The sequence below is a fragment of the Hetaerina americana genome, unplaced genomic scaffold (assembly GCF_022747635.1).
Source record: "Hetaerina americana unplaced genomic scaffold, ioHetAmer1.1.p SCAF_5, whole genome shotgun sequence".
Classification (NCBI taxonomy): domain Eukaryota; kingdom Metazoa; phylum Arthropoda; class Insecta; order Odonata; family Calopterygidae; genus Hetaerina; species Hetaerina americana.
Genome location: NW_027287095.1, coordinates 63,055,363 through 63,080,166, shown reverse-complemented (window position 1 = coordinate 63,080,166; position 24,804 = coordinate 63,055,363). Strand labels below are relative to the sequence as shown.

The 24,804-nt window shown below is 43.2% G+C and overlaps 1 protein-coding gene across 1 annotated transcript; it reads left to right on the top strand.

Annotated features, from left to right (window-relative positions):
* The first annotated feature begins 15,430 nt into the window (after positions 1-15,430).
* On the top strand, positions 15,431-21,604 carry LOC139694086 (homeobox protein Hox-B3-like). Its single transcript, XM_071592511.1, has 4 exons — positions 15,431-15,563; positions 16,677-16,939; positions 21,089-21,316; positions 21,377-21,604. Exons 1-4 carry the CDS (start codon positions 15,431-15,433, stop codon positions 21,602-21,604), a joined length of 852 nt encoding a protein of 283 aa, XP_071448612.1.
* Positions 21,605-24,804: the final 3,200 nt, after the last annotated feature.

The window sequence follows — 24,804 nt, the reverse complement described above, 5'->3', positions numbered from 1 at the left end:
CCCAATACGAACTAGGAACATCGCGCACTATTGACAATTCGTACTTCATCGGAATAAAATGATAGTTGAAGCTAATAATCACCGATTACTCTATCGACTGTTCATCTAATACGCCCTGTCCTACGCTCTCGTGGTGGTGCGTAGGGCAAGAGTAGATGTAAGTAGATATCTTAAGAAATGTCATAATCTAGATAAATCACAAACCGCGAAATTTATTATTCTATGTGGAACCAGGGAAGTGCATTTTGACGGCACTGAATTAAATCCGACTGGACGGTTCCTTCCCGTCCACCCCTTGGCCCATCGACCTCTGACTTTTCATCCGTTAGGGAACCGAAGGGAACTAACACGGGTCGCCTTCAGGTTGATAACGCAAGGCACTGCCGTATGTTGCCAGGTGTTGAATAACATCCCCATCCACGCATCAACCTACCGGTGGCTTGCAGGATACGATGTAGATGTGGAGAGCATCCCCAGAGGAGGGAGAGGTGGTTCCGTGGCGACAGCACGCGCGTCAATTCACGCGCATAAGCGACCATTTAAAATTAGTCCGATCCTTATGCGTCTGTCGCGGACCCACCAATCCCTCCACCGCAAAATTCACCCGTCCATGCTTTTTCATATGCACAGTTTACATGTACATATGCGTGTGTGTGTATATTAATCACCTCTTCCCCTCCCTGCCGCTAGCAATGGGACAGAGTCGTTGTTGCGTGAAATCGAAAGGCGGATGGACGATTCGAAACGATCATTAAAGCCACTTTCAATTCGATGATTTTCCATCCAGTGGGTCTCTTCGTATCTCTCTCTGTCTCCACTTCGCACGCCATAAATTAAAATGTCCTTCCCCGCCTACCATTCCCTCTCTTCCGACCGTCTCTGTCTGTCTGTGAATCCCGCTTCTCCCCCTTGCTACTCCTCTCCAAAACCAACCCTCTCCACGAATTAACCCTACCCCTTCTAAACCCCTTCCACATCCATCTCTCTTCCCGTTTCTCTCTCTCTCTATCTCTTCCACTTCACCTCTACTTGCGACCCTGAGCCCATAGCCAGACGTTACCCACTCAAACGAAGCCTTTTCTGAATTACTGCGACACTGAGGTTCTCTACCAAAAAAGTGTTATCCCCAAGGTTGGATAGTATTCAGGTTTTTGAGGTGGAGGGGAAATGAACGGCAGATTGTTGGACTCTAAAATGAAGGCATACTTTTCTCTGAAGGTTAGTTTTTATCATTTTTCCAATATGGGACGACACTGATATGTCCCTTCACCAAAATATTCAATGTTAGGCGTTAGTTTATCATTCGGAATGCTCCTTTTAATTCGAAGAAACTGTTAGAGAGGAAGGGATGGCGTACAAAATGAGGTGCATTGTAAAATAAGTTTGAGAATAACTGCCATAATATAAGCTTGTAGTTTCTATGTATTTCATCGAAAGAGATGGGCAAGTGGTTGGAATTAATCATTCCAGGCGTATCTTCGTGGAGTTGTTCCATTATGAAGGTTCAACTTTAAAATTCCACATGGAAAATATACTTAAGTTTTCACTGCATCATCACGCCAATGATGCTGCACTGTGGTGAAACTTAGATCGTATTTAAGTTTATTTTATCTGTGGAGATAGAAAGTTTTCTTTGGACATTAGTCAAGTGGTTGGAAGGTGTCTTCTTGGCATTTACAATTTAAGGATCAAATTATTCTAAGAGGACTTCTAAGATATGCCATGGTAATATAATCCATGGATTTACTAACGTCAAGAGGCTAATTTCGATAACATGTGGTTCTTAACCACCGCTTTGACCTCACTAGAGGTGGGGAATGCCCCCAAAAACGCCAAGAAATAATCGCTGGACATAAATATTTTTATGGGTCCCTCAATGGACGCATGTATATACTTCTACCCTTATTACGCCTATCTCAGTTGGTGTCAGTGTCAATGCTCACGTCAAATAGGCACCTAAAAACCGAGTTATTGAAGAAAAAGCATGGGGTTTGTTTGTGTTTGAATTTACATGAATTGAATGAGAGTGAAATTAAATGAAGCATTTAGCATGTAAGAATTTGGTTCGATTTAGTCAGTTTCCGAATTGTCTCTGGTTCATCATATGCCACACGAAGCGTAAAATGAAAACGTGCAAAAATAGGAGGGAGAACACTTGATCAGCCAATAGCATTGCCATCGTCTCATTTAATCGTCCTTTTCAACTAAAAAAGAAGATTTACCACAGGTTCTGACGAGTGAAAACATAAAATGTACGGTAATTCTTATCGTGGATGCATTTAATGCTGATTTAATTTGAATTTTCAGCTTCAAGTTCAATTTTCCCTAAATGCTTTCACCAACCTGTGTACGCTGTTAAACGTTGGCGGTGATAAAAGAATATGAGCGATCCTGTGAATGAAAAAAATAGCGATTGTCTATTTTGAGTTGACGATGATTGTAGATCTATGCGTATCTTGGCATACACACAATTTTGTAGCGCGTGTACACTTGTCTTCGCTGATCTTGGGTAGCACTATGCTGTAAGGAGGAGCCTTGGCACAGAGCTGCTTCAGAACACTTCTCAGGCTCTCCGATGTGGACGTCGGTTCCATGAAATGTACATGAATGTTGAGAGTAAAAATACATTCAAGCTGATAAAACTTCTTACCAAACAATGAAAAATCGGACTGCCCTATGGAAAAATCCAAAAATATATTCAGCTCGAATTTCACATCGCCGAAAAGGTAATCGAAAGAGAATTTGTGTTCCTATTACGAAACGTTTCAAGCAGTTCGTATGAAGCTAAACGGTAGAGTCTGTTCAATCTTTGCCTAAGCCTTAACAAGAGATATTAAGGCTTAGGCAAAGAAGGGTGAAAAATTATGCCAGTTGCTACCTTCCAGTACGCAAATTTCTCCTTAGTCGCCCTCCAATATCCTTGACCGGGTATCGGGGCCTAGTGAGTGACATTAAGCTTGAACCCGTGGATTAGTTATCAAAGGAGACGAGACCCCAATAGTGACGAAGAGAATTAATAGATTAATACATGAAAAAAAATCACGGTAATGAGTCTCATGACGCTTTTGATGACCGTTCAAACTTCGCCAAACTACCGGTTGCAATTCACTCGCCGTCATCGCCGAGGCAAAAATACCCCAAAAGAGGTTTTTCCAATTAATGGCGTGTTATTGTTTATACTGCTGTTCCCCCTTCAACACCACAAATTTCAATGAAAATTGGCGATATATTTCAGAATAATCTTCTCCACAAAACTTCATGCTCGGAGGAAAAATTGTATTTTTTTCCGGATAACTCCCCATTGATTATCGTTTGGTCGCCACCTTCAATTCGTAACGCAACGTTTCGTTCTCCATCCCACGAACTCTATCCAAGAGATAGAAGGTTAAATTTTTCGGACCGCTAGCGAATGCCGCTCGCGTGACCCTGCAGGTGTGGCCACCCTGCCACCTCCCTCTCCCCCCATAACACCCTCCCATTTTAACCCCCCCCGGTTGCTACTTTTCATAACTGGCTGCCACTAAACTTCCCATTTGCCCCTACACCCCATTCTCCATCTCGAGAGTCAGTCAGACAATCCCATTACACACATACATCCAGTTCCCCCCCCCCCCCACCGAAACACTCCGCTTCCTCCCCCCTTCCCCCAATGCCTTATCCTACCTACTTCTCCCCAACCCCCGTTCCATCCCTCACCGCCCCTCCGTCCCAACCCTTCGCCCGTCCGTCGGTCAATTATCCAAACCGCTGGCTCCATTGAATTGTCCCCCCTCCCATCTTCCCACCCCCAGTATCCATTCTCCCCCCCGCAGGGCGCTTAGTCGCGTACAGTGGTTGTGGTGTATAACATCCTCCCCCTCTCCCCGCGGACACAACCCCCCCTCCTCCCGCACCACGTGACTTCTCTCTCTGCTTCTTCCTTGTCACTCAGTGGTGCATGTACCACGACATCGTTATCGCCGACTTTATTGCAAACCAGCCCATAAACTCGTCCCGAGACGGATGCTCTCAGCGGAAATATAAAATATTAATCGATTTAAGGTATTATGCTTATTTATAAACTGCAACCGCGTTTAGTACCGCGACGTGATAGGTGACGCTTGTCATTACTCGGGTTTATTTTAATTCTCAATTTTTTTAATTCTAAAAAAAATGTAGTGGAGATTAGTAATATGTACACATTACATAATAAAAATTTAAAAATGAAACTTAAACCAGTTCAATCTCATCCAGTTTTATACTGACGAAAAGCAATCTATCAAGATTGAAATTGCACCGTAGATTCAGTAAGATAACTATTTTTCCTACATTTGCATCTGAAACGATATATGTAGTTATTTACTTCTCGCGTTGCGTGTGAAGATTTCAAATTTTCAATGGCTTCATATTCTAGTTGTAAGGCATTAAATTTTTATCATTTTTTCACTTTCAATAGGAAAATGCTGCTTTGCACTTTCCCTTCATTTTCCCAAGTTGTAGGCTTCTTAAATACCGGCTCACTCTAAATTTCTCCATTTTTTCTCCCTTTGAAACATGCAATGCCAACTATCCAAGAATTCTATTCCCACCACATTGGTGCCTACGAGGACAATTCCTGGTGCATTGAGAACAAATGCAATGAAGAGATGGCCTGAGCCCTTCATTTTTGCAGCTATTGGAAATAGCTGCAAAAATCTCTTTGGCCTAAGTGAAATGAAATGGGACTCAGAAAAAAAAGCGGTTCAGAAAATTCAGTTGACTTTATTTAAGATATCTTAGATGGCAGAGTATGGCAAAAGATTAGCATTCATTTTTGGCTATTCTGATGTCTCCGTAAAGGGAATCCACATCTATATCCCCGTAATCCGCCGCGAGGGCGTGCGACGGGGGGTGCTAGGGCACCATTCATAGATGGACAACTATTCATTAATGAATGCATTTAAATTTTTATTTGCCCATATCCAAACGCACTCGTACACGTACCGCCAGATTTACATAAATACCCCGTGATCTACCAAAAATGTGTGTGGCAGGGGGTGCGAGCACCAGGTGGAATGGATAAGGAATAAGGGAGGATACGGGAGAGGGTGGGAAAAACCATTTTTTTTTAAATCTCGGACAAATGTGTAAATTAATACACATGCTGACTTAGCTTAGTTCTAACTTGCGGTTATTTCGCCCAATGAAACAGTTCTTTAGTATAGGAAAAAGGAGGGAACAAAAATGAACTACAACTTTTATACGACAGACCTCCACCATACCAAGAGAGGTAATGTTCAAACTCATACATGCCTACATATATCATATATTTGTTGATTCAATAGTTAAATGTCTGCCTCTCGTTAAGTATATTCGCGCGCTTGGGTCCGATATCGTATTGATTGCGAATCGTACGAGGTAAGAAAGAGTACTTGAATCTGTCGATGACGGCATCTATCTCTCCTATTTTAACATGTAGGTGAATCTGTATCAATATATTTTGGTGGCCTAATAGTTCCTTCGTGATAAATTAGCACGCATGCTTGCGAGTTTTACCGTACCTATATCGTTGTCCGGATTCATCTCACGAGGCATGGGTTTTGCACATATTTTTTTTTCGGATCAGTTAGTCGTACCACAGTTTCCCAATTTCCATTATGCATGCCAAAGGTGAATTGAAATACAGCGTATTATAATTCGAAAGGCAGATAATTAATTGTTCGGGACATCGAATATTTCATCGGATGAGTCAACGGCGATTTGGAATGGTAGCCGTGAGACACGAAGCGCTCACGCACGGCAAACGCTCACAGCAACAACGAAAAATAACACTTTTCACGCAGACCTCGTTGTGAAGACGGAAAAAATAACGAATAAATCCGACAAAGAGATTTCCGAGTCGTCAGCTACCGCGCTTTAGTGAATACTTGACAATGGTTAATGTGCGAAATTATCTCGAACACGTCATTGCTCCTGGCTCCGATATAAACTGCTAAATAAATGGGTAAACCCCCCTTGAGACAAATCTCCCGACTGTATAAATAATATTCTCGAGTTTACGTCTGCAGTAAATTAAGACTTCACTGATTTGCAAAGCGGATTCTCTGGGAACTCCTTGTGTTGCTCAATGCGCATTCTCTTTCCCATCGGAATACGGAGCAGGGCATTAATATTCAATTACATATTCATTTCGACTGTACGCTTGTCTTTATGGTGGCTCACGGCTCCCGGGTCATCATTGATCGAGGCGAATTCACTCAAATGAATTCACTTATTTTATTTTAATGAATGTGGCTCTTTATCCAGCATCCAAGAATGACCGGCGTGGAAATGTAAATTAGGCGAGGGTTAGAGCAATAAAAGGAGATAAATAATATACAACACTCAGCGAGCTTTGTTGAGGTGGGAGGGGAATTGAATTATTTAAAGCTTCCCGGACTAGCTACCTTAGAGGGGGACCTGGAAGAGGAGAAAGGTGAAGATAGGTTGGTTTATTATCATTATTATTATTATTTTTTTAAAGACTTTTTTCCGTCAATAAATTTCGACAGATCTTTTTCTTTCTTCATCTTCACTCCATCTTCCTTCCCATTTTCACCTTTCCTCTCTCCTCCTTCCCACCGAAATGCCACGAACCGGCTTGTTCGGTGAGATTCACGTCATTATTAATTACGCCGCGGGGCTTTTATGATTTAGTAGACTTCTGCGAATCCGGAGGGAGAGAGGAAGGAGAGGAATTAGGAGGCCTGGCAACCGAGGAACTGAGGTTCAGAGTATCAACAAAAAATAATCAGGGAGAGGGAGATTATTTTATGGTTTCTGTACTTATTGATGACCATATTTTCTAGTTTCGGTCAGAGCGGAGAATTCTTGCCGGGGGGGTGAGGGGAACATTTTTGATCATCGGAAAGCGATTTGGCTAATAGCGTCGGATGTTTTAGTGCCAATAAACTCGAGAGAGCACAATCCTCGCCGGCCCTGACGGGACAATGCTTCCTAATTCACGCGTAAGAGCGTTCTTCGTATTAAATAAGTGCGTCGAGAATTCTACGTTCGATTGTTAGGAGAGAGAGAGATCGCTTCCAGGACTTCCGCCACCCCCTTCCTCTCCGAAGAAAAATTCTCGTCCGCGCTTAAGGGAGGGTGTCTCGGCGCTTCCAGCGATTGGGCGTGGGAAACGTAACCGCACGGCGTTTTGACGTGGACGATTTGGAACATCGCATTTCTTGGTCTGCGAGGAAGGATACCGATTTTACTTATTTACGTATACTTTAACAAAAAATACCGCTAGGAAGACATGCGAAAGGGTAACTTGCGGGTTAAGATTCAGGCGTAAGTAACGCAACGCAACGTTAGGGAGTGAGTTATGAATTAAATGAGAAAAATTATACCAGACTGCTGTATGTTGTGCCGGAAACCACGTTTGAGACCTCCATTTGCCGAGTGGGTGATCTCCTGCACCGATTTGGATTACTATTAATTTACATTTTACCCTGGATGCCGCCACGGGGGATTGTGGCAGTCAGTGCAATGCGAGCAACAATCAGATTAATTGTTGAATGATGACTAAGAAGGTTGGACCGTGACTACACGAGTCAATGTGCCACCTTATTTCATGTATTAATGACGAGTGGTGTTTTCGGCTGATTTTCGTTCAAATTAGTGATTATACTTGAAAAAAGGCGGGTAATGGATGTAATATTAATACTAAGTCTCTTGTGATTGTGTAAATTATATCAGTTTTTCAAGAGAACGACCGGTATTTGTCACCGTAGGTACATGGCCACCACCGTAAATTCTTCTGGTGGTAGTCCTATCCTGCCACAAGAGGATGTGTACAATCGTGAATTTTTAGGTGTCGATTTTAATGAACTCTAACACTGGAGGATCATGTATTATCATGGTCATTTGATTGAGCGACTTTGAAACTACATAGTCAGAGTTATTTAAACGAAATGGGCAACGGGAAAAACCTGAGAAATGAAATGGGAAAAATTAATGAAACGGGGAAAAAAATAATCCTCTTAGGGAACAGTTCTGCGGAAAATTTCCCTAAACTTATAACTGTAACCCACTTCAGTAATACGACGCTATGATTATTCCTTCCCATAATTTACTTCCTTTAAATGTATTTTTCGAGTGATTTGTTCTTCTCAAAAAGTTTAAGTCGCGCATGCCATGTTCGTGTTTCTAGATGGCTCCACGGAAAGTGTTTCAATGACGATGTGATGCTTTCTGTTTTGACGGCTGATCTGAACGATTCATCATGGAACGGAACACTGTTCTCTATATGCAATTCAATTTCATAATCGCATACATCTTCAAAGGAGTTCAAATAATTGACACGCATTCAAGGTAATGTATCTCCAGTGTGAAAAAAAACCTGTATTTAACATTTTCATTCGAATAATTTCCCACTATTCGTTTAATCGCCATTCAAATAACTTCTTTGTAGCCACTCACAATTAGTCAAAATTACCTCAAGTGATATCTAAGGTCTAATTCTAATTACGATTTGTTTTTAAACTAATAAAACTTGTTCATATGACCTGACTAGTTCGTCTGATAACTGAAATTAGGTCAATTTCACGAAGGTAACCTGATTTGAATTTTTGTCTAGCCCTAGTTGTCCGAGTATTGAATGTATTATTTAAATTACCAATTTGCTGTTTCAATTATTGTAATAGGTGCGTTATCCGGAGGTCTTATTGATGCAGTCAATCCATTTTGTTTATACTACATCACGCCTCATTAGTTAGAGGAGTAAGTTATCTAAGGGATTTTAACGAATAGGGATAGATGAATGGACACTTAAGTTCTTTCCTTCATGTTTAGTTTTCGTTTTTTAGTGCCTTACAAGCCACCGCTAGGGTGTTTGGTTTTAATTCACTGATTTTAATAATAGCATATTATAATTTAGAGCAGAAATCATGTTCGAGGCATAGGACAGAGCCGCAAAGACTCTTACAGTTCTTACATTTGCAGCGTTGCTGACATTAAAAGGCAATCCATTCAGTGGGCTTTTTTTCAGGAGGCAGTGTGAATGCTTAGTTGACCCAAATGTTCAGAGTATGCATTGGAGAGATTGGAGCTGAAATTCCGCTCTGACAATACATACATACACGTCCATGTTCTAGAGTATTTTAAATACCGCTTGCGTGTACTGAAAGTCGAAGCTAGATCCTCGCACAAGGTTAGTGGAGGAGAAATGCGTGGGAATTGACGAGGGTCGCACTTGCAGTCGTGATCTAAAACTGGGTTAAGATCGAACTTTGCGCGCGTGACTCGTTTCTTCGCTTGATTTAAAAACTGGGATTTTCCATGAAAGACGAGATTTGAATATTTGCACCGGATTTGCATCAAAATAAGTCCATAAACGAATTAATTAAAAATAATTCGTTCCCTTTTGACTCTTTTTGTTGGCGAGTTTTGCATTCATGCCTATGAGAATCAGCGTGCTCGAGTTTTCAAACGGGGATATTTACAGGAAACAAAAGCGAAACGCATACGAAATATCGTGTTGTTTTTCGCTTCCAAGTTATACCCATTGTCGGCTCGCTAATGTTTGGTAATTTTGGCGGGAATATGCACGGGTGAGACTTCGTGGCGCCGGATGAGGGATTTCGATTTTTCCAAGTGTCATGCATGACAATGGTTTCAAAATTGGTCCATTTCAGTCGTCGGAAGATATTTCGCAAGGAAGCCAAAGCATATTCGCTGTCGAGACTTGAATAGTTGAAGGATAATTGCGCGTTGAATTGTATTGAGGAGTGTGAATAGATCGAGGCATAATTGCAAGAACCGGTGATTATGCATTGGAATTAATTGGTGCGTATGAAATTCAGATTCAGCCTTTTCTTGTAAGAGCAGAATTGTTTTATTGCTTTATTAAAGTTTGGGTAGTCGTAGTTATCAGGGGAGGTGAAGCTAAGGTCATTTGCGTTAAAACTGGGCATTATAATTTAAGTTTAGTACCAAGGTATGCTGAATCTTTCTCTGCCCCTACTCTTATTTCTGACATTCGTTTGGTTTAATAAATTTCAAAGCGAATAATTTTTCGTAAAATGTGATTAAAAAAATATATTGAGGCAATCAATCAGTTTGGCTGTTAGCAATTCAGTTCAAAATCCAATTTGGGTTATTTGGAGTTTTTTATGGAGGTCAATAGTAAGAAAAATAATTAAGTGAGATTATTGAGTTTGAAACTTAATCCCTCTAGGGAGTTTGAAACTTTCTCTCAATTAAAATTTTCAGAAAAAAATCACGAAAAACATTAGCAAAATGCTACTTTTAGAGCAATTCTAATGTTTTCACTATTACGGTCCAGTATTTTGTGAAAAGTAGATATAAAGGTATTTTAGATGCAATGATATTCATCAGTGTAGGATAAGAATAGTGTTCTTCCATTGTATTTGTCGACGAGCCAGTAGGAAGAACCATCCCGGATTGTAGTTTTTGTACATTTCAAAAGTTTTCAAATCGTTTGATTCGCATCTCCTTGTCGCCATAGATAAAGTTCGAAAGAACGAATGCAGTGGCGGAAACAAAAACAATAGAGAGGTTTCGCAACTTTCGAAGGAGTTAAAAAATGTCTGAAATAGTTTCCGCGAGGAATCCCTGCGCTCTAATATCCCTTTAAGAAGTCGGTTACCTCCTTAAGTTTGTTAAATGCTTTACGTCAAAATTAAGTTTCCACGCGGACATTAAGTAAGTATATCGTGGAAAGTTTATAATCGGAGCTTGTAATCTCTTCTTTATTCCTTAGGCTGGCAAACAAAATCAGTTCAGCTCATATCCTCCCTCCCATCACTAGATTCCTTGCGCGTCTGAACCACAAATTGGTCCAAACTCCAACCTACTCTTTCGGCCTTATCCCTTAGCTCCTCCCCCAGTCTCGAACGAAACAATTTAAACACTTCTTCACCACACATTACTTTCGTTTCATAACCCTTTGTTCCCCATTGCGCGACCCATCCTGCGGCAACATTTTGCACAGTTCACTGGCCATGGTCACTTTTTCGACGCCGCCACACACACACTCACACGCGCGCACACACACACACGCACACACACGTACACAACACACACAACGCACAAACCACTGCCACAATTTTCGATCGCGTCCTCGCATCATCAGTTCCCCTCCAGCTGCGCCATAACTTGCCCTCCCCCCTCCCTTAACATCCCACCCTCCTTCCCCGCACAAAGGAGAGGCAAAGCGGCTAATTCTTTTATTTCCCACCCCTCACCTTCTCCTTCTCCCCCGCTAACTCCCCCCTACCCCTAACCGGCAGTCGTGGCCATACGATCCCCTCGTTATGAAAGGCCCGACAAACAACGCCCTCGCCGGTGCGTGCCTTTCTTCCGCCCATTCCACTCTCTCTCCCTCTTTTCCCCCCTGTCCCCCGTCCCGAAAAATCCCTTTAACGACATTTATTAGCTCTGTCGCACCACTTCACCCCCTCCCCCCCCCACACACACATACCCATCCCCCATTTCTCGTTCCCTTGCCACTTATAAAACCCTTCCAGCGTGACTTCCCTGCTCCCCTTCCCTCCTCTCCTCTTTTCGCCGCCATCCCTCTCTCTCTCTCTCTCGCACGCCGAATGACCCCCTCCGCGCCAACAACCAACCCCTTCAGGGTCCTCTTTTTTTGAAACCCTTTACACAAATGAAAAAAAAGAATGGCCACCACTATACAATCCCGTCCTCTCTCTCTTAACTTGTCCACTTCCACATCTCCCTCGCTCGCGACGTTTTGCTGCCTATTGTCCCCGTGTGCCCATGGAAACCAGTCGGCTCATAGTTCTCGCACCGCAAAACTGATCCCTCCAAAGCCCCCACCCTCACCGCCAGCCAGAATGAATGCGAGTGCGATTGCTATATGTCCGCCAATTATCGGGGCGATCAATGGTTTCCTCGCCGCTCCGTTCGATGAGAGATGACACAAGACACGGATGATTTTTTTTCATATTAAAAATAATAAAACAAGACCTGCTTATTGATTACGCTTTTGCTTTGATTGATTGAAACTTAATGCACAAATCGTATGGAATGTTGATAGATTCAAGGAACAGCCGAGCCTTTCTTTTTGAGGCATGCGACTCTAGACTAAAAATAGTTCTCAATCCATTAAGAGATACAGCCTCTATTATGCCCCGTTATTAATGGAATATTTGTGGAATAGTGACAAATGTTTCCCCCATAAGTGTTTTACGGTCGTTTTTTCGCGACGGAAATGGTTCGAGAGATCGTCAGATATTAAAAAGGGTTAGGTTGTATTTTCCACTTGACAAGGGCTGCTACTACTCTGAATGAAAATTTGACCGAGTATTACGCAATTACTTCGAACCTGGTCGTATTTCCAGTGAACATAAATTGGTCAAAAAAACATTGACCCAACCAATTATCATGGTGGTGATTTCCTTCCTGGAATAAACAGCTATGAAAGTAGTATGTTGCGCTGGTTTCGTCATACTAATAGGATGATTAAGACAGGAATAACCAAGCATATATGAGGGAAGAGTTGAGTGATTTGAGATGAAAGGGTAGACGGGCAAATCTCACGGGTGAACGCGGTCGAAGAGACTCTCATGACAAGATGAATGGTCTCGGGAACGGGAGAGTGTTTATGAAATATTGCTTGAGAACGACTGGGTCGAAATAAGTATGAAAGGAAAGAGAAAATGTGAGAAATTACAGGTACAAGGGAGTGAGATTCCTGGAAAAACATAAAATCTAACGGTTTTTTGTTTCCTGAAAGGATTAATGAATGCGGGAAGGGTGCATTTACATTTCGTCCCAATAGTGGATCTTTAAGACAGCGCTCGTTTAATTTTTAAACTCTGTTAATATCACTTATTGTGCTGGTCAGTTCTCATCGGTCGCATCGTCAACGTTGCCATTCATTAGGACTAGGAAATTCGCAGTCTCTCTACCGTCATCCTTCCTCGAATAGTGAGCGTGCTTAATTCACCCACACCTCATGTCTTCATTCAACCTGCGATCAGACCCCCCACGAGGGTCGTAAACACGCTCACGCGCCTCCCGATCGTCGTCTCTTCTTCCCTTCAAGATCCTCTTGTTGATCCCTTCGATCGTCCCAAGCGTTCATTCCGTCCCACCCTATCATCCCCCACCTCTTCTCCTCATAATTCTTCCCTCCTCCCCCCCCTCTCTCCCCAGTCCAAGCGTTTTCTCGTGTTACTTTAAACCACTTTAAGGTCAACATTTAAGGGGCCAAAGGGTCCGGCGTGAAATACACGTAACGTCCCGATTTATCCTTACATCGCCACGCCTGATGCGGGGAGCGCGACGCAAACGCACAACGTTTACAAGCGCGCTCGCACGTAACTTTAACGAGGGTCGAGAGGGGGGGGGGGTGAGTGGACGTGATGATTGAGAAGCGGTCAATGGGTCGGAAAGTGAGAGAGAGAGGGAGAGAGCCGACTGTGTCGTTCGTGAGGGCGACCACGGTGCCCGAAACCACTTCAACTCATCCCCCTCCTCCGCCCCACTCCACCCCAACTAAACCTCCGCGGCACCCTAAACACGCCAATTAAGGCCAGGGTCTCCGTACAATTCGCATCAATGAATTACTCGCACGTGGAATGGTATCGAAATCCCATGAGAATCGTGCGTGCAGATGCGCGAGGAAGAGATTTATATCAGATTATATTTTTTAACCCTCAAATTTCACTCAACTACCAATCAGAAACTAGCTTAGCATGATGGCTCAATTATTGATTATAGTACGGGAAAGAGTGTCACTTCGCGGAATGGTAGCGTGGCGAAAATGGACAACTACACCGCGCAATGAGGAATAGGAGCTGAAATGAGAACGACGCAATGGAAATTTTACTTTCCAATTAACACAGGGATAACGGTGTTTCTAAATAGTGGAATATATAAGAACTGTTACAGTATGACATTCCAAGTCGTGGTTCATAGGCCATGCGATTTTCTCGAAGTTGTATCATCTGAGAGAACGCCATGAGATAAGTCGCATACGAGGCGGCTGGGAAGTTTTCTCGTGCGAAATAATGTGCGGAAAATTGAACGGGGTGAAAAGGACCTCAGGATACATCCGGATAGATCCATGATATTGCAAAAATCGTGGTGCGCTACTATGGAGGACTCGGAAACGTATTAGCGATCGACGAGATCACATTCCGTATATGGAATGGCCCATTGTTATTCTGCGGTATTCACATCGTCGAGCCCACCGAAACACCATGTGATAACGTCACAAGGTAGTTTCCCGTGACAATTTCCGATTAAGCGTAAAAAAATTACTGGCTCATTCTGAATTAATACGAGTACATCCGCCATCTTGAACGCGACTCAATTGAGTGATATTAGAGTTGAATATGAAATACTGAGGAGTAATGCCTATGCTGAAATATGACCTGAACTCTGTTTTCGTAAAGTGACAGCATTGCTGAATACGTCATCGAGAAAATACGCCAAAATGTGATAACTTACCTGCTCACGTGGTAATTTTAGAGCAAAAGGAAGGAATAGAGCAAACTCAAGGTTGGTGGAGTGCTTTAAGTTGTCCTCGTATTAAATATTATCATTATCTGATAATATTTAGGCCAAGGAAATATGTTTTCAAGCGGCTCACAATGCTGCTAGCCTAAAATAATATCTCGCGACTAGAAAAATTTACATGAATAAATATTAAAGAAGTCATGAGGGACGATATTTCTGAAGAAAAATACCTAGGAGTAAGTATTGCCGGCCCTAGTGACTTTGGTGCCCGTCGTCGGTTCCCAATCGGAAAATTTCACCTTTCACATCCCGCCACATATTCGCATATCGATTCTGCGGCTGTGAAGAACTACAACGATGATTCAATGCTATGAAAATATTAAATGATTTTCGATATCGGAATTGCAGAATTAAAATTAAATTGAATCATTTTCGTTATCGCAATTACAGAAGCCGTGTTTGTACTGCGTGTCGATTTATTTGGATAATATATTAATCGAATTCGGATCTCTCGACAGTTAATCCCTTGGGAACTAGTGTTAATCGACGACAATATGTTTCGTCATCCGATAGAACAGCGCGAACCTGTGGTTTTCTAGTCGCAAGGATCGACTCAAAATTCAGGAACCCCATACCCACGCTCACTCGCAATGCACGCGAGGAGCCTTCGCCTCTCCCTTCAGCGAAAATGAATGCCTGCATGGGCTTGGTGCGGTAGGCTGACCACGAGATTTATTAGTTACCTTTCAACCCACTTAATGAAGTTAAGGTGATTCAGTAACTCGCCACCGTGACCCAGAGGGTGTTATTACCAGCCGATGAGCCTTCTTGCCTATTCTCAATACGGTAATGGGTTCTGATACGAACCTTCTTGAGCGAGGGTCCTTCCTTGCTGTCTGATAATGAATGGCTTTCTATCGCGTCCCCTTTTTTAGAACCCAATCGCTGACTTATCACCGGATTTAACGCCCTGATATCAATGAAGGCGGCGGAAATGCCACTTCTAATGCCGAGCTACCATATAAATAACGTCAAGTTAGGTGATTTTGATGTAAAATGTCTTGCAGAATGTCTACATCCAGATTATCACCATACTATCCTCATCATAAAAGGTACATACAAGAGCACACGTTTCAATACCGATATAATTTGAGGGAAAAGCGAAGCTAAGTGTTATCACATTTTGAAAGTTGAACGAGGTGTTAGGAAAAGGTGATCTAAGGTGTGAATTTCCCAAGAACGGAATGAATGTCGTGCCTTTAAAGGAATTGCGTCGTAACTGAATAACTTTCTTGAATAGTCGTGGAAAGAGTCGCACATATAAACTTAAACGTTAAATTGCTACGAAGCTTTTATTATCAATGTATGTTTTCCAAGTCCCTGTTGCTTTCTTGGCTCGTGGTAGCTCAGGCCAGTGGATAGAGAGTCCGGAGGGCTCGGATTCGATTCCGGGTGACTTTATACACCCGCAGCCTCACACAAACTATCATAATTTACGGGATTTTTCTTAGGGGATTTGCGATACAACGCCAAGCCTCGTTCTGGCTCCCATTATATTTACTACACCAAAGAGTTCATAAGTCTTTCAGGCACAATGGCAATAAAACTGTAGTAGACTAGATTTTATTCTACCCCATAAAAGTAGTCTACTACACGAGAGCTTAATCTCTCGTAATGATCCCAAAGTTATGGTACGGCTGCCCCATGATGTACGATAGTCGACGCTTAAGGGTACGCCATGTGGTTAAAGAAAGATGAAAACGTATTGAATATACCTTTTTTTCTGCCATAGCTGCAGGCGACCAAAAAAATTTGGAGGCATATTTTATTGCAATATAAGTGTCTAAGCCTACTGAATAAGTCTAATTTAGATTATGGTGGACGAGAGTGGGTAGAGCGTTCTGTCACTGAGGAGAGGAAGGTATCGGGTTCAAAACTAACTATACGTTCGGAACACGATTAACCAAAGTCAAAACGGTATGATTTTCTGAACGATATAATTCTGTGGGAACTCGCAGGTGCCTGACGGAGAGGTATTTCACCTTACCATCCTAAAATTGCGTGAATTCCACGCACCTACGTATTGGGCACATTTCTTTGTGAGTCCCTAAAGCCCTCATCAAACCAACCCTCACGTCAGAAACTGTCAAAAACCAACCTTCGGGTTGACTCCAGCGGCGGCGGGTGGTCCATCCATCTCAAACTTCTTTTCTTCCCCCGCTTAGGTGAGAAATCGTCTGATGGTTCGGGTGGCGGAGGAGGGGGATCAGGAGGCGGAGGAGGAGGGAGCGGCGGATCCAAGGGGGGGAAGGCGGGCGGGTCCAACCAGGGTGGGTCCAGCCAGGGGGCGGCCAAGACCAAGAGGGTCCGCACCATCTTCACCCCCGAGCAATTGGAGAGGCTGGAGGCGGAGTTCGAGAGGCAGCAGTACATGGTGGGTCCGGAGAGGCTCTACCTCGCCTCCGCACTGCAGCTAACGGAAGCGCAGGTAGGCACCACTGCTCTTTTCCTTCGGGGGGGGGGGGGGGATGCCACCTCTCCCTACGCGAAACGACACGTGACAATCAATATGCGACAAAGAGTTCCTTTACCTCTTCATAATGTACGAATCATTCTAAGAACTTGGGAGTGCAATACTCAATTCTCACTTATGGTGGTCTTCGCTTTGACTTCTTAATGGCCATCTTCTTTTACCGTCTGCACCAATTTCACTTCTTCCGTCCTATTTATGTGTTCATCCCACATTCTTCCGGTCCAAATGCTTAGGTACTGTATTTCACACATTTCCGATTTCTGTGTAGGTCATTCTTTCATAATTTCTATTTTTCATTATTTAATTTACGTCATCAGCATTTTGTCCTCTATACTATATTTCTGTTACTTAAGTATCAGCGGTCATAGTTTTATCTTTCCACATTCGGTCTCATATAGCAGTAATTTCGGGGGAAGCGACCGACAGCTAAGGTCATTTGAGCCATTAGAGATGGATGGGAAAGGAAGGGTGGAGAGAGACCCGACGTCGGCATTAGCCTACTCTTTTTCGAAAGGCGCCTTAACGTCCCATCCGACGAACGTCGTACTCGCTCCAAGTGCTCTCCACAAAGCACCTCAAGTAAGGATCGGGATACCTCTGAAAAATATTCGTTGTCTCTGGGTTTCGAGTCCCTCATGGTGGGAAGCCTGTACGTTAGCCACCGCACCTTTCCGATCCTCCTCGGTTTCTCATGCATCCTGATATTGTAGGCGCTTTATTAATCTGTGATGTCATTTCTTGGCTGGTTTTTCTCGAGCTAGGTAGTTGTGCACCTAAATGAATGAATTTCGCAAGTTGTATTTTTAATTTTCCACATATTTCTTATTTGCATCTGATTGGTTCCTTTATAATAACATCATGCACTTTGTACTCGACAGGAGTTCGATTTTCTTAACCGCCCAACGTCACAAATTATAAAATTCGAGGCTTTAGAGCTACACTCCGCTTCGGATTTCTAGTTCCACGTGAGGTCAATCTATTTACATTCCCAACCACGACTACATGTATGAAATACCATACAAACAATCGGAGCGTGTGGTAGTGGATGTTTGGATACCAGCCTTATTTAATTAATTTCGGGTTAAGGTGGTTTTATTGCGTGGGTTATAGTGACCCAATATAGTTAGTTTCAGAAGAAACTTGAGTTTTTTCACGCCAGGTCTCGAGAAAAGAAAATTTTCCTTGCAAAAAAATGTTCATCGAAGGTCTTGAGAGTGAATAATGTTCACTCTGCGAATGGATATTTTTAAATTGACAAAAAATACTCGCGGGGGAGGGGTCAAACATGAACTAATGGTATTAATGCAACAGAGCTTTAAATATGATAAAGTGCTGTTCTTAGCAGGTGCATATTCCATATTGGATCAATGGTCGATCGACCATTAAGGTTCAAGACAAAAAGAGTATCCAGGTATGAGTGAAATATTGGCATTTCAAGATGGTTTTTATTTTGATTCGCTGTGTTGGAGATTGCCGCGTGCAGTATGCAGCACACGTGGGTAGTCCTTGGAAAGTTCCTCGCCACCTTACCGTCTCCAGCCCAAGGAAATACGATTGACGTCAACCGGTGAGAAATCGAGACGCGAAGCGTGTTGACATGGCCTTCCACTAAATCTTCTTCCTAAGGCTGTCAATGGGACACACGGGGCAGCAGACACCTGTTCCTTCTCATGATCACATACCCTATGGTAACTCTCCGCCAATAACGGGTCAATCGAGGCTTGAATCGTTAACATTAACTGCTGGGTTATCTCTGAGACTGCGCGCCCGTTTTCTCTAATCTTATACGCCCGTGGTATAGTGCGGGTTCCCGCAAGTTTTGGCATTCTGTGTACACGCGCGGAACGGGCAAAGTCGGGCGCAAGTCAGAGAAAATGAAATAAAAATTGAAGCGAGCAATGATTGATAGCAAAAGTGTCGCAAGTGAGTCAAGGTTACGAAAGACCTAAATGATTTGATTATTTAGAGTTCCCGTATTTTGTTATGAAATTATTGTGTTGAGCTAAATAAAATGTTTTTTCTCGGAAACGCATGGCTTCTTCACTATCTCGTGCTCTCTCCGGTTGAGCACATGAACCACGTAGAACTGCCTGGTTTTTTAATCTTGTGAAATTGATGTGGGCGTTTTCAAATTATTTTTTGATCATATGGCCCATTCGGATACTTGGACATCATTCATCGAGATTATACTCGAATTTTTAATGAATAATTAGATAGATACAATTTGTCACGGTGAAAGGGATCCGTCTGCCACGTATAATGGTGCCTAATTTCAAAATTAACCCAACAATGTACACGTAAAAGAGTAGCAGATTTTTTTTTGGGCGTAGGGAAAAACGCAAAAACGTTTTTCTTCTACGGCCGTCTTCTCGATAAGAGTGAAGAGCTTAAACAAAAAGTATAGTACAAAATTCTTTTACTGAAGAGAACCAAATATATTTACCAAGTGAGGAGTGAAGGGAAATTAAAATTGAACACAAATATCCCAGTGGTCTGGACTTTAGTTGGCGTGGACTTGGCGTCGACGATAACAGTTTTTCGAAATTAAATTCTCAATATGAAATGGTTTTCAGCCCTCGGAGAACCTATAGAGCATAATTCCTTGCCATCTATGTCTCAAAACTAAGCATACTCTCCGTTCCATTTTCATTGCTCTTGCCAATAAATGGCATGGTTTCGATAAACACCCAATTTTCCACCATGAGTGTGAAAAAAAGTTATAAAATTTTAAACAACTTGTTATCAATCAACATTGGCATTTAAATCCGAAGGTTGTTTGACTGGAATCAACCCTTCTTTCCTCTTTGATTCTTACGATTCTCTAGCGATAGGAGTCCAGTCTGGTATCCCTCTCCGCTTGGCCTACGAATTTATCCCTTGTCCTTCATCGTTGAGCTTTCCTTCACTGTGCTCCGCTTTCCCTCCACCCTTTGCGTTCTCTATTCTCACCATCTCTCTACACCCCATCTTCAATCTCCAGCACCGTGCCCAGAAGGCTTCTATTTTTCATCATTTATAGAATAAATGAAAAGCATTCGTTAATTTCCACACAAATATACCTGTACGTAATATACTGACCATAGTGTTAATAGCTTCTGTCAATTTAAATTCGAGTATAACCCCTTTTCTCGAGCCGATAGTCGATCGAGATGTTTTTATAATTGAAAATGTCACCCCACTCAAAAGTTGCTCTGAGGTAAAAGGTGTATTAAAAAGTAACCGCATAAATACTATAAAATATTTGGACAAATATCTTATGGGATCTAACTTTTTTGCCCTTTAGTAGAATTTAAAACAATTGGCAATGGTGCTTATATTTCCAATTTCAGTTTATTGAGAGGGAAAATGTGAGATCATGCGGCGATCAATCTAAGATAGTCTGGGTCCCAATGGGTCTGATATACCAGCCTCGTAATTGCTGAACAAGTGTTGGGGTGGTGGTGGGACAGGGGGTTGAAAAATGCCACAATCGATCAATTTTTACATACGTCTGGTATGGAATTATATTATCTATCGGTCTGTGATTAACTCGTGTCACAATGCCTTGGGGTACCTAGTGTATCATGTCCCAAGGGATGACATGGAGGGGGGAAGGAAGGGGGCAAAAGGCGCGAGATTGAGGATTGAGATGGTAGGGGATAATTCTTTTCAATCACCGATTTAATCATTGCAATATGCACATTTTCACTAAGTAATGTTTGCCGCGCTGTTATGTAGTTCCTATTTTTTCTCTTCCCTTATGGAGGCTTCCAGCTGTTTCGTGGGCCCTTGGGGTCCTGATTTTCTCAAGGCCTGCCATCAGGTTTCCCAGGGGCCGAACCACCAGTTGCCACAAATCTCATACCCTGAAGTGTCAAACCCGCGACCTTTGGTCCAGCAGGACAGTGCGTACTCTACCTGATTAATTCAGGCCATCCTCGGCTTTCTATTTATTTTTACAAAGGGTTCATTAATGTCAAAGTTTTCACGAAAATACAAACCTCCTACTGAAGAACCCTTGCCCTCGCCTGCAATATGGCTGATTGTAAATAACCGTATGTTCGGTCACATTATCGCTCGTCGCAGTCTTCGACTCATCGCCTCCCTCCCTTCCTCTGCCCTCAGGTGAAGGTGTGGTTCCAGAATCGCCGCATCAAGTGGCGGAAGCAGCACCTGGAGCTCCAGCAGCAGCGGCTAGCCGCCATCAAGCACCAGGAGCAGCAGCAGCAGAGGTTCCGGGACCTGGCGGCCGTCGCCGCCGCGGCCTCCTCCTCCTCCCCGCTTGCCGCCCCGCCCTCCTCCTCCCCGCCCCTCTCCTCGCCGTCCTCCCCGTCATCCTCCTCGCCCCCCTCCGTGCACCACCATCACCAACACCAGCAGCAACACCACCTCCTCCACCACCACCAACACCAGATCCACCATCACCACCACCAACTCGCCTCCAACCCCCCCTCGGGATTCGCCCCGCACGCGCAGGCGCACAAGCAGCAGCAACATGGCGCCCACGCGCAACCCCCCTCGTCGTCGGCGGAGCAGGAGGAGATGTCGGTGGAGGAGGAGTGCGAGGAGGGTGAGGAGGAGGCTGGGGGGGAGGGGAGTCTGGCCGGGGAGAGCAGCGCGGGGGAGGGGGCGACCGAATGATCCAACGCCGTCGACCTCTCCTCGCCGAGGGGCCTGCCCAGGGCGCCTCCCGCTGCCGCCATGTTCTTCGCCTTCCTCCCTCCACCTCCGCCGCCGCATGGAGGCGGCGCCACCTGACGGCAGTAGCGGGAACCAGTCTCGTCGCGACGTAGGGAGGGGGGTGGACTTTGATGATTTTTCCCCTTCTCCACTCTCCGTCTCTCCCTCTCTCCCAACACGTGGGGATGGATATTTCTTCTCACCCCTTATCTTTTCACGAGAGGGTAGGACAGTCCCTTGAATATCGCAGGCCCGGTTGACCGGTGAAATTTTGGGAGGTGTGCCCAAAATATGAGTGCGTTCCGTTAAATTTCTGTGTTCCGGTTCAGGACGGGCGGTGTCGTTTGCTCGCCACAAGCGGAGGCTGGAGAGACTACATATATATCATACGAGAATCATTAAAAACCCGAGCGACGAGCCGATGGACGTCTCCCCATTGGTGTTGGTTGTTCTTCGGTGGCGACGCGTATTTTCTCGACGGTCATGAGCACTTTCCCTTATCTGAAATGCTATGGGCGTTCAAGAAGGCGTGAATAGTATGTGCTGTACATGAACGGAGGAGACGAAGCGCGATATTTTTTCTCATAAATGACTTCTCTGCCCCAAGCGCATCGATGTCCGGACATGCCATTGCTCATCAGGAGAGCGAGATGCCTACTGTGTGAAATGATACTTTTGGGGCACTTTTGAATTGTTTTATGATTCCCCTCCCCTCACACACACCCTCTTAGATGCGTTGACGATGAATGTCCGGGAAGTGATTACCAGATTCGGGACGGAAGTCATTCGACGCAGAATTCGTCCATTAAGACACTTCGTCAAAATATCCCCAAGACGCAAGGCTCACGAATGACAATCATAATTAATATTGGGCTGTGGAGTGTATACACGAATAACTTCTGTGGGGAAAAAAAATACTTCGTGTAACCAGAGTTTCACAGATTTCCCAACCCTTACATCGTCTGTCATAATGTCGGAGGTGCAGGGTGAACCACTTAGTTCCAGTGAAGAAAGACGGCCCATTTCATTTCAGAGTACGTTTCGCGAGAAATTTATTTACCAGCAGTAAGCTTTCGGCTGGGTCAGACCGACCAATCGTTTACTTGAGTGGGTCTTGATGGTGTTTTCATAGGAAAGGGTTATGAAAAAAACGATATCAGCTATGAGTTTGAATGGCAATAAGTGTCGGGGAGAAATTTTCACCAAGTGTATTAGGACACACCCCTTAGTTTGCTAAATGTGGTCCAATTGAAGTTAAAATCTTTAAGAAACCAACTTCTAGATTAGCGGAAGTAGTGGAAATGCGATTGAAGTACCACGTTATGTTTCCAAGTATCTTCTTACTTGTATTTGACCAAAAATGTAAATGTTTCCTAAATTTGTGGCTTTTGGACTGGCCCGGTGAACTTTCTTACTATCGACGGCTTGTCGGATGGAATCGTCTACTTTGAAAACAATTGTCAATACAGAAAGGATTGGATTTCTTTCTTTTTTTAATACCATCTGTCGGAGAAGTTATGATATTTTATTTTTCCAGTGCGTTTCTACGGAGGGGCGAAATTTCGTATCCGACAGCTTCCAGTGTTTTGGAGTTTTGAGGGGTGATTCGTTAACAAAAGAGAACTTAATATATTATTTTGAGTGTGTTTTGTTTTTTAAGATTGTAACCGTTTACCGATCTTATGTATCCTTTCGAACAAAATTGTGAAAGATACTCAAAAGGATCACGTTTATTACGTAAAACATGAACTTTTTTTTCGACGCGGTCGGCATACGTCTGTCTCATCGAGAATAGCAGTCATGCTGACCGGACGTGAGAATAAACTGTGGTTTTCAACTCAAATAATTGACTGAAAGAACGCCACTGTGTGAATGTGACGACCATCTACCTTTTGCAAGAAAAAGAAAAAAATGTTGAATAAGTAAATCGCACAACTTGAGGGCCAAAATCGGCAGTAAATCCTTATTGTCTGAATGCTGGCAAGATGGTGGTTTGTATGTAAATAGGAATTCACTTGCTCTGTTTTAAGAGCGACACTTCTCATTTTCGTGTAAATAAGTATCTTGCTTTGTATTAACGTTACTATGACAAAAGTATCGTGTTCTAGTCTTTGTAGAAAGTTATGTCATGTGAATTAGAGTTATCAAACGTAAATAAAGACCTTATTCTTTCTAATTAACTTCTGGTGAGTTTTAATTTCTCATATGAGTGAGCGGAAGAAGACGTTAATTTGAGACCCAGCCCATCTATGCCTCTAATGAAATTTCCTAATGAAGAGATAAAACAGACCAAAGCTGTTTTCAAAGAGAGGGGGAAACCGCTTTTCTACTTCCTTCCCTTGACCGAAAGCTTGAGTCATCTATTTGACTCAATTCTCATTCATTATCAAGTATGAAAGCTTTCTTAGGGAACATCTGCAATCATCGAAAGTGAAATCCCATGTCACGACGAGGTGGATGCAGCAAACGGGTTTTTATATGGCTCTGCCATTCCAAAGGATAGGTATTACATGGGTCACTTTTCTATGAAAATTCTGATTAGTAATGCTTGCGGTTTATTTCTCATTATATTGATGCAGTTATATAAAGTTCACGACAAACTTTTGATCTTAATGCTGTTGAAATTGCCATTTCAAATAGGAAATGGAAGCATTTCGTGCCAAACACTCTTGGAGCACAATACGTAAGTGTTATTATAATTATTTCTGGAATATATCAGCAGGTGAACACAAAGAAATTATGCTCACGCGTCCATCGTCATTTTGAGGTTGGAGGAATGTGACGTCAGAGTCTCGACTAAAATATGAAAGTTCAGAAACCGAGCACAAGGGAAGTGCTGTCTAATTCGCTACTTTTGGGATTTTCTCCAAATTCAACGACCTAAGCTAAAGTCGAGGAAAGAAGCTTGGAGATTTGCACACGGGAATGAAAATGAAAAATCTAATCATATTAGTTTGGCATTGATTTCAATTGTTGAATTGATTAATGATGCATGTGATTCTATTCTGATAAACGGTTGGTGTCCTAACACCGCCCGCCACACGCCCTTTGCGGAATGCTGTATAGATGCAGCTGTTATTCTTAACTGGTAGGAATTTCAAATAAATTTCTCAGGATGAAATTAGTTTACCCACAGTGTCGCTGGTTTGTGACCAGAGTGA

Coding starts and splice junctions, on each gene's coding strand:
- LOC139694086 (XM_071592511.1), top strand. CDS start 15,431: ATGAAGGCGGCGGAAATGCCACTTCTAATGCCGAGCTACCATATAAAT. Junction 16,940..21,088: donor TGCAGCTAACGGAAGCGCAG/GTAGGCACCACT, acceptor CTCTGCCCTCAG/GTGAAGGTGTGGTTCCAGAA. Junction 21,317..21,376: donor CATCCTCCTCGCCCCCCTCC/GTGCACCACCAT, acceptor CACCAACACCAG/ATCCACCATCACCACCACCA.